The 14,783-nt window shown below is 43.7% G+C and overlaps 1 protein-coding gene across 3 annotated transcripts in view; it reads left to right on the top strand.

The window, feature by feature from the left end:
* rptor (regulatory associated protein of MTOR, complex 1) overlaps positions 1 to 14,783 on the top strand; it is a 168,690-nt gene that overhangs the window by 127,701 nt on the left and 26,206 nt on the right. For all 3 annotated transcript variants that reach the window (XM_086142949.1, XM_086142950.1, XM_086142951.1), the window contains exons 20-25: positions 1,361 to 1,501; positions 2,577 to 2,732; positions 7,008 to 7,126; positions 13,029 to 13,132; positions 13,377 to 13,554; positions 13,637 to 13,747. In XM_086142949.1, the coding sequence (XP_085999075.1) occupies positions 1,361 to 1,501; positions 2,577 to 2,732; positions 7,008 to 7,126; positions 13,029 to 13,132; positions 13,377 to 13,554; positions 13,637 to 13,747 (809 nt within the window). The remainder of the gene's footprint in view (positions 1 to 1,360; positions 1,502 to 2,576; positions 2,733 to 7,007; positions 7,127 to 13,028; positions 13,133 to 13,376; positions 13,555 to 13,636; positions 13,748 to 14,783) is intronic.

Consider the following 14,783-nt stretch of genomic DNA (forward strand, 5'->3'; position numbering starts at 1 on the left):
CCAAATCGGAGTCCACGGTGCTCAACTGGTCGGGGAAGAGGTCCTGCCCCAAATGGAGGAGTTCAAGTATCTCGGGGTTTTGTTCACGAGTGAAGGAAGGATGGAGCGGGAGATCAACTCGCGGAATGGTGTGGCGTCTGCAGCGATGCTCCTCGTGGTGAAGAGGGAGCTGAGACAAAAGGCGAAGCGCTCAATTTTCCGGTCGATCTACATTCCGAACCCTCACCTATGGTCACGAGCCGTGGGTAGTGACCGAAAGAATGAGATTGAAAATGCAAGCGGCTGAAATGAGTTTCCTCCGCAGGATGGCCGGACTCTCCCTTAGAGGTAGGGTGAGAAGTTCGGTCATCCGGGAGGAGCTCCCGGTGGAGGCATTCCTGGCTTGTCCATCTGGGAAGAGACCACGGGGAAGACCCAGGACAGGCTGGAGAGACTATGTCTCCAGGCTGGCGTGGAACACCTTGGGGTCCCCCTAAAGGAGCTGGACCATGTGGCAGGGGAGAGGGAGGTCTGGGCCTCACTCTGCTCCGGCTGCGCCCCACAACCCGACTCGGGAAGATGAATGGATGGATGCATATATATATATACACTGCTCAAAAAAATAAAGGGAACACTTAAAAAACACATCCTAGGTCTAAATGAATGAAACATTCTTATGACATACTTTGCTCTTTACACAGTTGAATGTGCTGACAACAAAATCACACAAAAATGATCAATGGAAATCTATTGTATCAACCCATGGAGGTCTGGATTAGGAATCACACTCAAAATTAAAGTGTAAAAACAAACTCCAGGCTGATCCAACTTTGATGTAATGTCCTTAAAACAAGTCAAAATGAATCTGTGTTGCTTCCTGAGTGGACACTATGATTTCACAGAAGTGTGATTGACTTGGAGTTACATTGTGTTCCCTTTATTTTTTTGAGCAGTATATATATATATATATGTATGTATGTATGTATATATGTGTGTGTGTGTGTGTGTGTTTATATAGATATATATTTAATCATATTAAATGTACATTATATTGTCATTATAGTTTATCTTAGAAATGAATATGAAATAATGAAATATATAAAAATACATTTAAACCTCAAAAACCCATGTTATAGCAAAAGATCTATGACCTAGAAAATAGATATGTAAGAGTTAGCTATCTACAATTTAATGAGACTGCAAAATGGCAAGGGACTACTGTGGTACACCAATGGTAATTGTCCTGATTTTCCAAGTAGCAAACTGAATTTAACAAATAGGAAGCTGTGCTACTTCCAAAAGTTAAATAATCTCCTGATTGTTTTGGGCTTTTTGCAAATGCGCCGCCATGCTGCACGTTCTTCTGTGTTCCCCCATCCAGAGCCTGGGAACCTGACTCCGGTCAGGGACAGCCCCGCCATCCCCCGCCTGCGCTCCGTCAACTCCTACACCAACATCCGGGCCGCCACCACCGCCCGCAACCTGAACAAGAGCTTGCAGAACCTCAACCTCAATGAAGAGGGTGAGGGAGGAGAGGGCGGGAAGGAAAAGGGGGAGCGAGATGTGAAATGGAGAAAAAGAAGCCGTCGGTCCAACACGGAATATCTGTCTTTTGGAGTTTTGTGGGGGGACGGGAAGGGGTGTTGAATTTTTACTCATTAATATCAAAGTAGAGCTGAAATAAGCATTATGCAAGATCCGAGCCCAGTCTCAGGGGGATCCGCATCTCAGAGCTCCGAGTAAAACACACCAAGGATCTATTTATCGAACTTCCCCCGTGCAAACCAAAGAAATCCGCCAGAAGACGGTGTCACGATGTAGGCCGCCACCTCTCAACCCGTCTCTCGATTCCAGGTGCCGTGAATCGGAGGCGGAGAAAAACAAGCAATTATGTGGAGTATCAATCCCCAATGTAAACTGTGAAGAGACAGACGCTGCAAACAGTCACAGAGGAAAGGCAGATGAATAAACAGCTGACAGCATAAATGTTTTGTTTGATTAGTAAGATTTCAATTTCAGAAAAAAGAAAAAGGATCGAAATGTGTGTCTGGGCTCTTTTTTTTCTTTTTTTTTTCATTTCTCCGCCCAGATGCAGCGGCAGAGACCGCTGTCCGTGGTGCTGATCTCCATCTCACCGGTTTAAAGAAAATGCTCGGACATCCAGATTCAATTTTACATCCATCTCACAATTTATCTCTCATTTCTCACTCAACAGACACAGTAATTTGGAATAAAAAAAAAACATTTATTCGTTTATGTATTAATAAACAAATAGATACAAGTCAATCCCTAGGTATATCTATATAAAATGACCAGATTGTGTTTACTTCGAAAGACCTTTCTTAAACTCCAAAAGTGCAGTTAAGCCAGCTGTCAAATAAAATGTTTTTAATCATTTTCTATTTTTTGTTATCGTTTAACTTTTTCGTGACAGTCATATTTTTGTGAGGAAAAAACAAGGTGGAATCATATAATTCCATCAGTCGGTCAGGATGAATGTCATTTTTTTTCAACATTATAAGATCTATAAGACAAACCAATGTAATAATGGCAGCACGCGCAGGTGAAGGGCCTCACCGACTCGTCTCTCTGTCCAGGTGGACCGGCGGCCTTTTCTCCGGGCAACTTGAGCACTAGCAGCAGTGCCAGCAGCACGCTGGGAAGCCCCGACAACGACGAGTACATCCTCTCCTTCGAAACCATCGACAAAATGAGACGGGTTTCATCGTATTCCTCCCTCAACTCCCTCATAGGTAGGAAGTCGGACCGCCGCCTTCCAAGCATTTGGCTGTATTTATTCTGGTTTATTTGAGCGACAGAACCCAATTATTTGTTTGGATATTTGTTTGTTTGGAATAGTAATGCTGAAAGGTGCTCTAGGATGGACTGTCTGTCTGAAATTGTCAGTTTTATACAGATATATAAAATAAAATGTAATCATAAATGGCCTTTGGGTTTCCCAATCTTGGGATTAGAGAAACCACAGGCAAAGTTTTGTGAGCTTTTTTACTCCAAGATAAATTGTTAATAAGCTCCAGAGCAAATTATGCATTTTAGATTTTTGGCGACAACCAAAGAGTTGTGATAGAAATTAATGTGTCAATCAACGGATTGAATAGTGAGGAAGTTGATCTAAGCCCAAGTTTGCAAGCTCAGTAAGATGGCGCGTGCCTACTGAAACCTGACAATGAACCCAGAGACGAAGCACAATCATCAATAAATAAAATGTATTAAATAGTAAAAACTTGTAAACTTTGAGACAAAATAACACATGGCTAATCTGTCCTTTATCATGCCCTTTTGATGACTTGCCTAAGTTTACCTACCCGCGTCTGCCGTCCGTGTCCTTCTCATCTTCAGCTGCTTCCCACAGCAATCTAATATACATCGATTAGATAAATTGACTGATTAAATCGATCAGAACTTACTTTCAAGACCGGAGACAATTTTTACAGGAGCGTGCTTTGTGAAATGCCTCGAAGCCTATTTCGGAATTGTCTCCCATTTCCGTACGAATGTGCGTCCCCAGACCGGAAGTAGTGCCGATAGCAAGGACCCTTTAGAAACACACTTACCCCGAGGAAATCAAAGCGCCAAAAAAGAGGGAAAGAGTGAGAGAAAACGTCTGGATCGGTGGGATGAACCCCCTCCTCCTCCCCTCCATCTGCAAACACGGTACAGGGTTTTCTGCACGACCAGAAAAGCCATTGAGTCGCGCTCCTCCACCCACGGGAAAGGGAAAAGGGGGGGATTCCCCATTCCACCCCTTTGACCGCCTGCCCACGTCTATTGTTGCATTTTCGATTTCGGCCCAAAATTATCAACAAGCCACCTTGTCCGGGGGGGTATAACTTCCATATATCAGCCGATTATTATTTCAACTAAGTTAAATCCAAACGTCACTCCTTTTGCTGTCCATTCTGAATATGATCTAATGTGTTAATGCGGATCGGGACCCATCCCAATGCCACGCTCGCACCTCGTGTATATTTCATCATCACGCTAGCAAGTGTAATCATATTCCTAGTCCGACATTTGTTTCCTCAATCTAAGAGTACGTGACACCTCATGGTTATTCAGTTTATTAATAATCCTGAGTTAGTTGAAAGTCTAGCAAGCCGTAGGAGGCTGAATGTAATTGTTTGGCTGAAAAAGAGACCTTGATGCCGCCATTAAAAGACCCTCCTGGTCTTCAGCCCCCCTGAAGAGCCTCTCAGCAATAACAGGCAGGATATGGGATCACGAAGAAAGAAGCAGTAACACATACTGAAGCCAAGACTTCAGGAAAAACTGCCTGTACATTTATGACATCACTCCCAATCCAGAGATCTTCCTCAACCGAGACCCGTTTGTTTATTCATCACCAGCAGATGGGTTTAAAGTTGCGTTCACGCCTCCGTAGGGTTTAGCTCACCGCGGACGAGTCTGCCTCTTTCCGGTAAACACCCAGCACACGGTTCCTGATGCCGTCCCGTGCACGTGCTGAGTCGACAGACGAAGATGAAACATATTTTCAAACATGAGGAGACTCTTCTTTGGTTGTTGTCTGAAACAGTTTGAAAAGCAATGCTGAAATACTGTCCAGGAGAAGCACGGGGATCAGACCGCATTTGAATCAGGGCACCAGCGCTCACATAGCCGTGTTCTTCTTCACCCTCTTTCGGTATTTCCTCCCGATTCATCCCGTCATCTAGTCTCAGCAAATGTACAGTCAAGTGAAATAGTCACAAGACTTCATTCAGGATCATATGTGTAAGTTTATCATAACTAACTAACTATATATCTCCTGGATAGATTTCAGTTTGGGTCAAAGCGGGGAGCCAATCAGCCAATGAAGTCATTTGCGGAGATTCGCCACAGTCGGCCAAAGTGATATATTGAATATTTGAGAATGTTCCCTTCTTTTAGTTGAAAAAGCAATCATAAAAGCATAACATAATCCGGATTAAAGCTCAGTTCTTTTTGTCGTACGGAAGAGCCAATGACACCCCCGCTTTTACAGAAACGCGCCAATCTGACGTGTGAGGTGACATCGTAGGAATGTAAATCTGACCGGTTTTTTTTTCAGACAGAGCCGCCGCCTTTTTTCCCGACCGGCCGCTTCCACCGATGCCAATCAATGTGAAAAGGGATGGAAATAAATACACGAGTTATCAACCATATCATCCAGCTTGTCCCTTCTGGGTTTGCCGGCAGCAGCTTAAAGTCTGACCGAGAGCTCGGCCACCTTCATTAATTTTTGGAAAATAGATAGAATGAGAATTGGAAAATAATTCTCTGGAGCTTTTGTTTTATTTATTCCCCCCCTCAAACCAAGATATTCATTTTCCATCACATCTCTATTTTTTTCAAGGGCGCCAAATTTGATTGGTTTGTTCCTGGCGAAATATACAGAGAATGCATCGTAAAGACATTTCTTCCTGCTTTTCAGACATCCCAGTGCATTTTAATTAATTCTTATTTTAAATAGTTCAATCATTTCGAGCTCCGAAGAGACGCGACGCAGAGTGAGGAGTGTTTTATGTCACCTGCCGGAATCGAGGCGACCATAAAACCTTGAGGCACTGATTCATTCAATAGTTAACACCTTTACTACTTTACATCCATTCCACTCTGCCTATGAGTGTCACCCAAATGGCGCAGCCGGTCCATCATATACGTCGTGGCCTCCCCCCGCCCGCCCGCGTGAGCTAAGATGGCGTAATTTAACCGTAGCATGTGATGTGGCGTGACGTTTCGATGAGACTGCGGCCGTACTTCACATTAATCAGCCGCTTTCCCGCGGCAGCCGGCCGGCAAGGTTGTAATTGCTAATCACCCCCTGCTCCCGAGGCTGCGATCTCACCGCCATTTCATCTCACTGATTCTCGCTCCCTAAATAATCCCCTTTCATCTTTGCCCCGTTCTTTTCAATTATTCTCCCATGTTATCCTCTCTCAAAATACATCCTCTCATTTATTTAGTTTTTCTTGTGTTTCCTTCAGCCGGAGCTGAGTGTATTATAAGAGCACCCCGGTCCCGGCCGCTCTCCAGACCCTTCTCTTTTTCAAGGGCTCATAAAAAACTCAAGAGGAGTCGCCGGGAGGGGTCAAGATATAGCGTTTTCAAAAAAAAAGAGAGTGTTTACCGCATCTCACCTGTTTTTAGGAGAAGAGGGGGTAAATGAGAAGCAGCTGCGGCCGAGGGAGTATAACTCAAGTGGACACGCAGCCGACCTGCAGCGGGAGGAAATAATCAACAGATAAAAAGATGACACAGTGATATTTAAAGGCGGATAAATCGGAAGAGGCGCGGTGACTGCAAATTCTCTGTCAAACCCCGGAGGCTACACCGCGAGAAGCAAAAGTCTCGAATAAGGGATGGCGTTACAGAAAAGCAAGAGCGTCGCTTTGCACACAGAGGCAAACAAACTGATGGAGGCGATACTTCTGGGATTGACTCTTGAAGAAGGGACGGGAGAAATGGAGGGCGTGTAGGACATTTCGGCAGACGGGGGGCGGGGGGGGGGCGGGCATGGAGAGGAGCGTTCAAATCAAGCGAATGATAAAAATAAAGAGTGTCATGCCAACGATTCGCGTGGTTTCTAGGTGAGCAAAGCCATCGGACAATGAGAGGGATGCTCATTTGTATTCCTGGGAACGGCGGCTGTGGACTGCAATGAACCCACCTGCCAGTCAATGAGAGGAGTCAAACATATGTGGGTTTCCTGTGTGTGTGTGTGTGTGTGTGTGTGCGCGCGTCTTTTGTCCTCTCTAAAATAGGAAATACTATATACAGGCAGAGCACAGAATACACTGTGAAAGTTCAGTCAAGATTCACAATGAAAACTCAATGTCAGTCACCGAGGGTCACCTATCACATTGATTAATGGGGGAAATGGTTTGTACCACCAACGTCCCAGTTGTGGGTCTATAGAAATTGTGCATGTTTCCGCTGACATTCTATTCAGACAACCAATCAAACTGTGCACATAATGTGGCATTGCTTTTTTTTTTTTTTTTTTTTTTTTTTTTTTTTTCCCCCACTAGGTGTGTCCTTCCACAGCGTTTACACTCAGATCTGGCGGGTCTTGCTCCATCTGGCTGCAGACCCTTTTCCTGAAGTGTCCGATCTGGCCATGAAGGTCCTCAACAGCATTGCATACAAGGCAAGTTGTGTGTGTGTGTGTGTGTGTGTGTGTGCGTGCGTGTGTGCGTGCGTGCGTGCGTGCGTGCGTGCGTGCGTGCATGCGTGTGTGTTCTCCCAAACTCCCATTTACCCACAATTTTAGTCTATACTATTAGTTCCTACAAGTAAATCCCCCCAAAATATTTTTTGTCCCCCTTTTCAGAAAGTAAAACCCTTATTTTATATAGATTAATTACAAATAGTGTGTAAGCCATATATTATATCATGTTTAGCAATGATAAGTCAAAATTTTAAGAAATAGAGGCTTGAAATGTTTAATGGAGCTATATAATACATGACTTTCACTCTCTGAAATGAGAGACAAAAAAATTGAACTTTGTCATGAAATTTGTCATGGAATTCTAATTTTTGGAAATTTACCTGTATTCGCCGCAGCCACAAAACAATTTCCAACCACTGAAAAATCATGAAAAGATCAGAGATATAAAATAAAAGTAAATCCATGCTTTTTGTGTCTGGTAATAAAAAAAAGAAAACTGACTGATTATCTTACTGCATGTCATGTTAAATATTATTTTTATCAGAAATACAATTTCTGAGATGGATTACACTTGCAAAACTTGTAGTTCCTTCACCTTTTTCTTTCTTCCCTTCGCTTTTCGGTTTCTTACTTGGTCCACTTCCCCGACTCATTATTATACCCATTCTTAAGTTTAGTATAAATAAATTGGAAGTTATAACTAAGAGACGCTGTAGTTTGGTTCCCAGTTTCCAGCTGGTGTGAATTGAATGCACATATGTTGTGTGGTGACACGTGTCAAAAAAAAAAAATCAGATGCCAGATGGCCTGTCAATCAAGTTAGTGGTAGTGCGGTTGTCATCCATCCCCCGGATTTTTTTGCCATGCGGTCTTCGAACACTACCTCTTCCGAACGATGTAATGGGCACCCCTGGGAGAGAGGAAGACTGAAAAGGAGATTTGTGGAGGGAGTGAGAGCGGGTATGAAGTTAGCTTGAGTGACAAAAGAAGATGCGGAGAATTGGGTTAGATGGAGGAAAATGATTGGCTACGCTGACCCCTGAAGAGAGCGGGCAAAAGGAAACAAAAAGAAGAAGAGATTACCTCAAAAATCTTGCATGCTGTCTGTTTTCAGGCTTTTCAACCTTTGTAAACACTTTGCAAACAATAACAATGACATGATTTTGGCTACAACACACACACACACATATGAAGGAAGATCACCACCCATAGCTTCTTCCTTCCGGCCAGATGACCTTGAAAGGATCTTTTCGCCTTCCTCCATCCCCGCACCGATGCACCTGCGGCTTAGGACTCGGCTACTTGCCACCCCGGCTAATCCCTCCAAACAAAAACAGATGACATCAACTGCAACTAAGGTCTACAAATCTGCCCGAGACCTGTAAGGGATGACGGACAACTGACTTTTCTGGTTGATAAAGCCACTGCTGCTCCAGCTGGTAATATCATCAATATCATTGCGGCTGATCAGTGATAGGTTTCCCTTCGGGGTGTTCAGATCCTCTGCAGAAGAGCCAGAACGCACCGCACGTCTGCTTCTCAGCCAGCAACACGTCCACCCCTGCCGGAGCGCTGCCCGGCGTCCGAACACAAGTTCACTTCCTTGTTTCCTGCTCTTATAGCAGCAACTACAAGCTGTCCCGCCTGTTGCGAACGCGCAAAACTCACCTTCAACCATCAGCCTGGGACTGGCATGGGATGCCCAATGTTGATTTTCTCTACCTGCAGAAGCGCCGGCGCCATTCTGGAAGCAGGTTTCCTGGCCGAGGGCGACCTCTTCGTCTCGAGCTGTGAGAATAGACGCTGCCCCTTCGAATGGCCCGATTGCAATTCATCTGTTTTAAGACCATTTGACGGAAAGTGGGGGTGTTGTGTGTTCACACTTGAAAAAAAAAAAAAAAAACAGGCAGGGGGGTTCATGTGACTCAAATGGCAATTTAAATAACATTTAAACAATTTGGCAGGGATGTTCGACAGACAGTTTAATGGCAGCATCCATCCCGAGCGTAAGCATTATCATTACGGAGAATCCGTTTTTTTTTTAATTAGGTTTCTAAATGTCAAATGTTATTGATTTGCAACAAGCGGACAAGGTCATCAGCCAATTTGGATTTACTTGCCTCTCAGATGATGAAACTATTAAAAAGGTTTTTAAAGTCTTAATTGTTCAGGGTAAAGAAGGTCACCGTGTCACTTAATCCCAGCCGTGCCTCCTCTTTTGTCTGGCCTTCTTGCAGCTCGGGATGAGGTTCAACCCCGGAGTGTTTGCGGGCTTATCAGGCGTCTCACGTGAATCCATAGCTTTCATGTCGAAAAAGTCGTGCTCCTGCTCATTCAATCGCGCCCAATGGGAGACTATAAATCCCTGGTTTCCTGTCACATGATTCAAAAGTCTCCACCTTCACCTCCCCATTCTTCCCCACCCCTTTGAATCATCAAGAAGGACCAATCAGAGAGGTTTCCAAAGTCGTCATCATACCTTCAGACCAGTATCCTACCAAATGCCATGATTTATGCATCATTTTTTTTCTCAGTTGACTCAACTTTCTGTCAAATTAGAAAATAAAGTGCAGAATGTTGAAAGGGGTGGAGATAAAAGTTGCTTCCCAGTATGAAGCATCAATGAACACCAGAATCTTGCACATCATGTTTCCTATTAAAAACTGCAGCGCCCCGAGCTAGCGCAATCTGTTTATGATCACCAGCCACCAATGAATAATCAATGAATAAGTGCTGCATATTTGAGACTTTTTGGCTGATTACACCTTGGCTTTTGCTTGTAGTCACACATTACAACCACATGTGTTCCAATGTGCTCTCTGCTGTCAAGAAAAGTAGAAAGATGCACAGTATTGTTCAGTGACTCAGGGAATGTGCTTGCGCCGAGGATCGTTCCGGTACGGTCGCCGCCGAAACGCCGCAGTTTGTTTTCGTGCACTTCAGCAAGTACACTGATGCACTGATTTGCAGCAAATATTCGATTGATCTCCAGCCAAAACACTGCGGGATTGTTATATCCCATTTTGTTTTGATAAATTAGTAATAGATAGATAATAATGCGTAAATTACTGCCTTGGCCTGCTCCATTTTCAGTTTCCCCCTGCTAATACAAGTTTTCTTTCTCTTCAGCAGAACTAGCCTAATTAGCAGCACGAGCAGTTTTTATTGCAACAGAGAAGGCTGCAGTTCAACATGCAAGCCGCAAGATAAAGCGCTCAGAGACACAGTTCGGAGCTTATGCGAAATGAATACAACCCAAAAAAAAGATGCGCACTTTATCTCACAGACTTAACCTTCTGAAACCAGACAAAACATTACAAATTTTCTGTGCTGGGTTATTAACTGCACCTGTCTGATCAGTGAACGCATTACAGCAGCATTAATTCAGCGTGCTTGCCAGGCGATGCTATCCATCATCAGCTCTGTTGTTTTTCCACACATAATAGTGGTATTTCTCCTTCACGGCAAAGAACTTGCACACCGAGGTCTTGCACCATCGTGCTTCGCTGTCCGATAAAATAGGCCGACACGAAGTCTAATTTGCTGCTTATCTCTTATCCGACCGATCAGTTCAGCCCCTTACTCCCCTTAAAATTGTATTTGATTGCATGAGCCTTTTTTAAGATGTCCAATTAATCTTGATGTATCAGGCAGCCATTGTTGGGAAAAAATTAGAATGAATGAATTCATGCAAAATCAGGGTTGCCGCAACAGAGCATTTTCAGTCAGGTGGATGATTTATTTCATTTTAATTTTTGTTGCGACAAATGTCATGAATCCTGATCCTGAAGCAGCGTGTCAAATTCATATGCATAGTGATTATTTATTAATAGCTGCATCGATTACTCACCCAGCGTTGATATGATATGATGTAATGATTGGTGTACGAAGCAGCTTTGGTTAAATATTAACAAAGATGCGGACGGGGATGGAAGTGACGGAATTTTGACGCTCATTCGGCTTAAGTGGGCTACATTTACATCGGCGGGATTTTTTTTATTTTTATTTGGCGCAAGATCATTCCCTTCCTGCCGACGAGCTGTTTTGCACCGACCAACTAATGCTACTTGCTAAATATATATCTCCAGTAGCACATCGCCACTTCCTGCTGTTGCTTGGGCAATTAATTTAGAGGGGTGAAAAGAACTTATTCCTGGAGATAATTGGGATGAATAGTCTCGTTTCAAGGCAAAAAAGAAGAAGAATTACAGGGTTTCAGATCGGCGCATAAATTTGCATACTCAACAGCTTTGATCCCCCAATCACGGGATTCAGTACGGCATTAATCAACACATATCAGAGGAAAATTTGTGCATTTCTGCACAAGTGGGTGGGGTTGGGGGTTCCCTGTGCAGGACATCCCTGTTCCAGCAGGGTGCGCTCATATCGATCCATTGTGAATATACACTGCTCAAAAAAATAAAGGGAACACTTAAAAAACACATCCTAGATCTAAATGAATGAAATATTCTTATGAAATACTTTGCTCTTTACACAGTTGAATGTGCTGACAACAAAATCACACAAAAATGATCAATGGAAATCAATTGTATCAACCCATGGAGGTCTGGATTAGGAATCACACTCAAAATTAAAGTGTAAAAACAAACTCCAGGCTGATCCAACTTTGATGTAATGTCCTTAAAACAAGTCAAAATGAATCTGTGTTGCTTCCTGAGTAGACACTATGATTTCACAGAAGTGTGATTGACTTGGAGTTACATTGTGTTGTTCAAGTGTTACCTTTATTTTTTTGAGCATTATATATATATTGGTTTGGGTTTTCAAGGAGGGAGATATTTCTAGAAAAAGCGAGATCCTCACGGATGCTGTATTTACGAAAAGGTTTGAGGTGATTCCCTCCCAGGAACATGTGGCGGCTGGATTACTGTTGTCCGGTCTCTTTTCAATCCCTGACATGTATCCCCCCCCTGTCATCCTCCCAGGTCTCACTTTCTCTCTGTGGTCTCTCATTCACCTGCATTTACGGTTGAAAAAAATGCGTTTTTTTGATTTTCCTCCTTTCAAATCCTGCTCATTATTGTGATATTATGCTGCTGAGATAGAAAACGCGCTTCGAGATTGACAGACACTACCATAATGATGTGCGCTGTCTGGTTGTGTTTGCGTCCGCTCCTTTAATACAGCACTAGCGGATACCCCCTAGCACCTGAGGATGATTTCATGACCAAAAAAATATTCCAGGTTATTTTATTTGCATTTAAAATCACACTTAACCACCCAACTCCTTTTTGTTTTTTTAGACAAAACCTGCTAGTTTTATGTAATTAGCATAGACATCAAATGAAAGCTAGATCCAGCCTGCGTAAACTAGATTTACACTGCGCTTTCTCCCCACTTGGTTCGGCACACGGTGAACCTGCATTTCATCAACGATGCTTTGCCTGGAATGTTTTTATTACGTTTACTCCTCCTCTGTGTGCTGCCATTAGACAGCTCACAATGAAGGGGCTATATTACTTTCTCTGTTTAATGAGAAAAAAAAAAAGTTTAGGAAATTCAAGCAAACTTTGCAGGCTGAGGCACTTTTCTCACTCAGTTTGGTTTCCCATTTTATGAAAATAATAAAAATAATAATACACTTTATTTATTTATAAGCGCCTCTCTTAAAACTCAGACGCTTTACGATAGACAACAGTGACTTAAAAAAAAAAAACATAAAGATGAAAGAATGCATAAAGGTAAAACAGCAGTGGATAAAATCGGCATCAAATAGAAAATGAAAGACAGTGCACTGGATGGGGATGAGTTTTCGATTTTGCTTCAACATATATAAATGAATTTGTTTCTGCATGAAATACTAAACCACGTTTCCAGTGATTTGCTCTACATTTACCAGAATATTTCCTTTTGTCCCCAGGCAACGATGAACGCTCGGCCTCAGCGGATCTTGGACTCCGGCTCTCTCACCCAGTCAGCCCCGGCCAGCCCGACCAGCAAGGGCACACACATCCACCAGGCGGGGTGAGGAACCACATCCCATAACACCACCACATACGGCGAAATCACTTTGCTAACCTTTGCCTATCGCTGTTTAATTCTGAAACCCGGTCCCTAATAAGCAAGAACACGACGAGTTACTTCGGACTGAAATTGACACGATCAAAAAAATCTATGTTTCTTTCGTCACTCCGTTTCAAAATTAAATTACAAATGCCGGGGTAATACGAAGGGACTAAATGGCGAAATGGAAATTGTGCTCCTCCAGCGGCTCCCCTCCCATGCCCAGCACCAGCAGCTCCAGTCTGACCAATGAGGTGCCCAAACCCCCCGCCAGGGAGCAGCAGGCCTCGCGTCCCCCCTACACGCCCACGCTGGGAGGACAGGCGCCGCATTCGCACCAGTTCCCCCGCACGCGCAAAATGTTCGACAAGGGACCTGAACAGGTAGAAACTGTCAGAAATTCTGCGTCAGGGGGAAGGGACCGAACCGCAGCTACTTTATTCCCTTTCGTCCGGGCGTGTCTAGGCCACTGAGGACGGCGACGAGCCGGGGGGACACAGGAACTACATCAGCGCCACCCTCCAAACCGGCTTGTGCGATTGGAGCGCCAAGTATTTCGCTCAGTCAGTCATGAAGGTAATGTGAGCTGTTTGCAGTCCATTGTTTCTCATCTCAAACTTTCAGTCCACACTCACTTTTATAAAGTATAAACTCTGTAAGTTCAGTTGTTGCTTCGATGGCATGCGGATAATGACCTGTTTGAAAAAAAATAAGAAATTACCAAAGAACGAAATAATTTTTTTCATCACATTTTAGAGTGAAATGTTTACATTTATTATTCCGCGACCAACCAATCTGCCGTTTGATATAAATGGCTGGGTGGAGACAAACAGGTTCTAATGTGGCAAAATTCAGTTTTTCCCCGCAAATGATATCAGTTCATCATTCCTAAACAGGCGTTGCAGCGGACTGAGTAAATCGTACAGAAAAAATTATACATTTTATATGGAAAACAGGGACCAATCATAGGGCGAGAAAGTACCTGCTGCTTGTACGGGAGAGCTCTGCTGAATTATTGATTTTCCCGACTTCTCTAACATCCTCCCTGAGCGAAATTAAAGTTTAAAAAGCTGCAGTTTTTTTAACCGCACACAGAGACCGGCCACGAAATTTGTAATATTTAATCAAGCTCCTGTCTGTTGTAATACAAGTAGTAAAACGTAGACTGGAACTCGAAAAATAGGCAAAGTGAACTGCGCTGAAGTATAAGGAGGTTTGGGGTTGAGTCACAAATAAAGAACAGACACGGTCAAAGTTAATGAGTGTAAATCGGACCAAAGAAATGCCTCACATCTACATAGGGAGATAGAAATGAGAGGGGATAAGTTGATATCAGAAATGTTTAGAGGAGAATTCTTTGAGGTGGAGGGTTTCTTTGCGAGAGAGCCAGTCGGAGCGCTTGGAAGGTGATGAAAGTAAAATATTTGAAAAGGCGAGCAGACACCGAGGGGCACGTGGAGGTGAAGGAGTTTTCGAGAAAGTATGAGAAAGGGGGAAACAGGGAGGGGTGCCTTCTCAAAGGAAGACGGATTCCGGAGCGGCAACGGGAGTCGATGCGAAGCTTCAAGTTGATTGGATAGAGAAAAGTGTGCGGGGGGACGGGGGGGGGGGG

The sequence above is a fragment of the Fistularia commersonii genome, chromosome 35 (assembly GCF_037954325.1).
Source record: "Fistularia commersonii isolate RoL2024-O1a breed Wild chromosome 35, RoL_Fcom_v1.0, whole genome shotgun sequence".
Classification (NCBI taxonomy): Eukaryota; Metazoa; Chordata; class Actinopteri; order Syngnathiformes; family Fistulariidae; genus Fistularia; species Fistularia commersonii.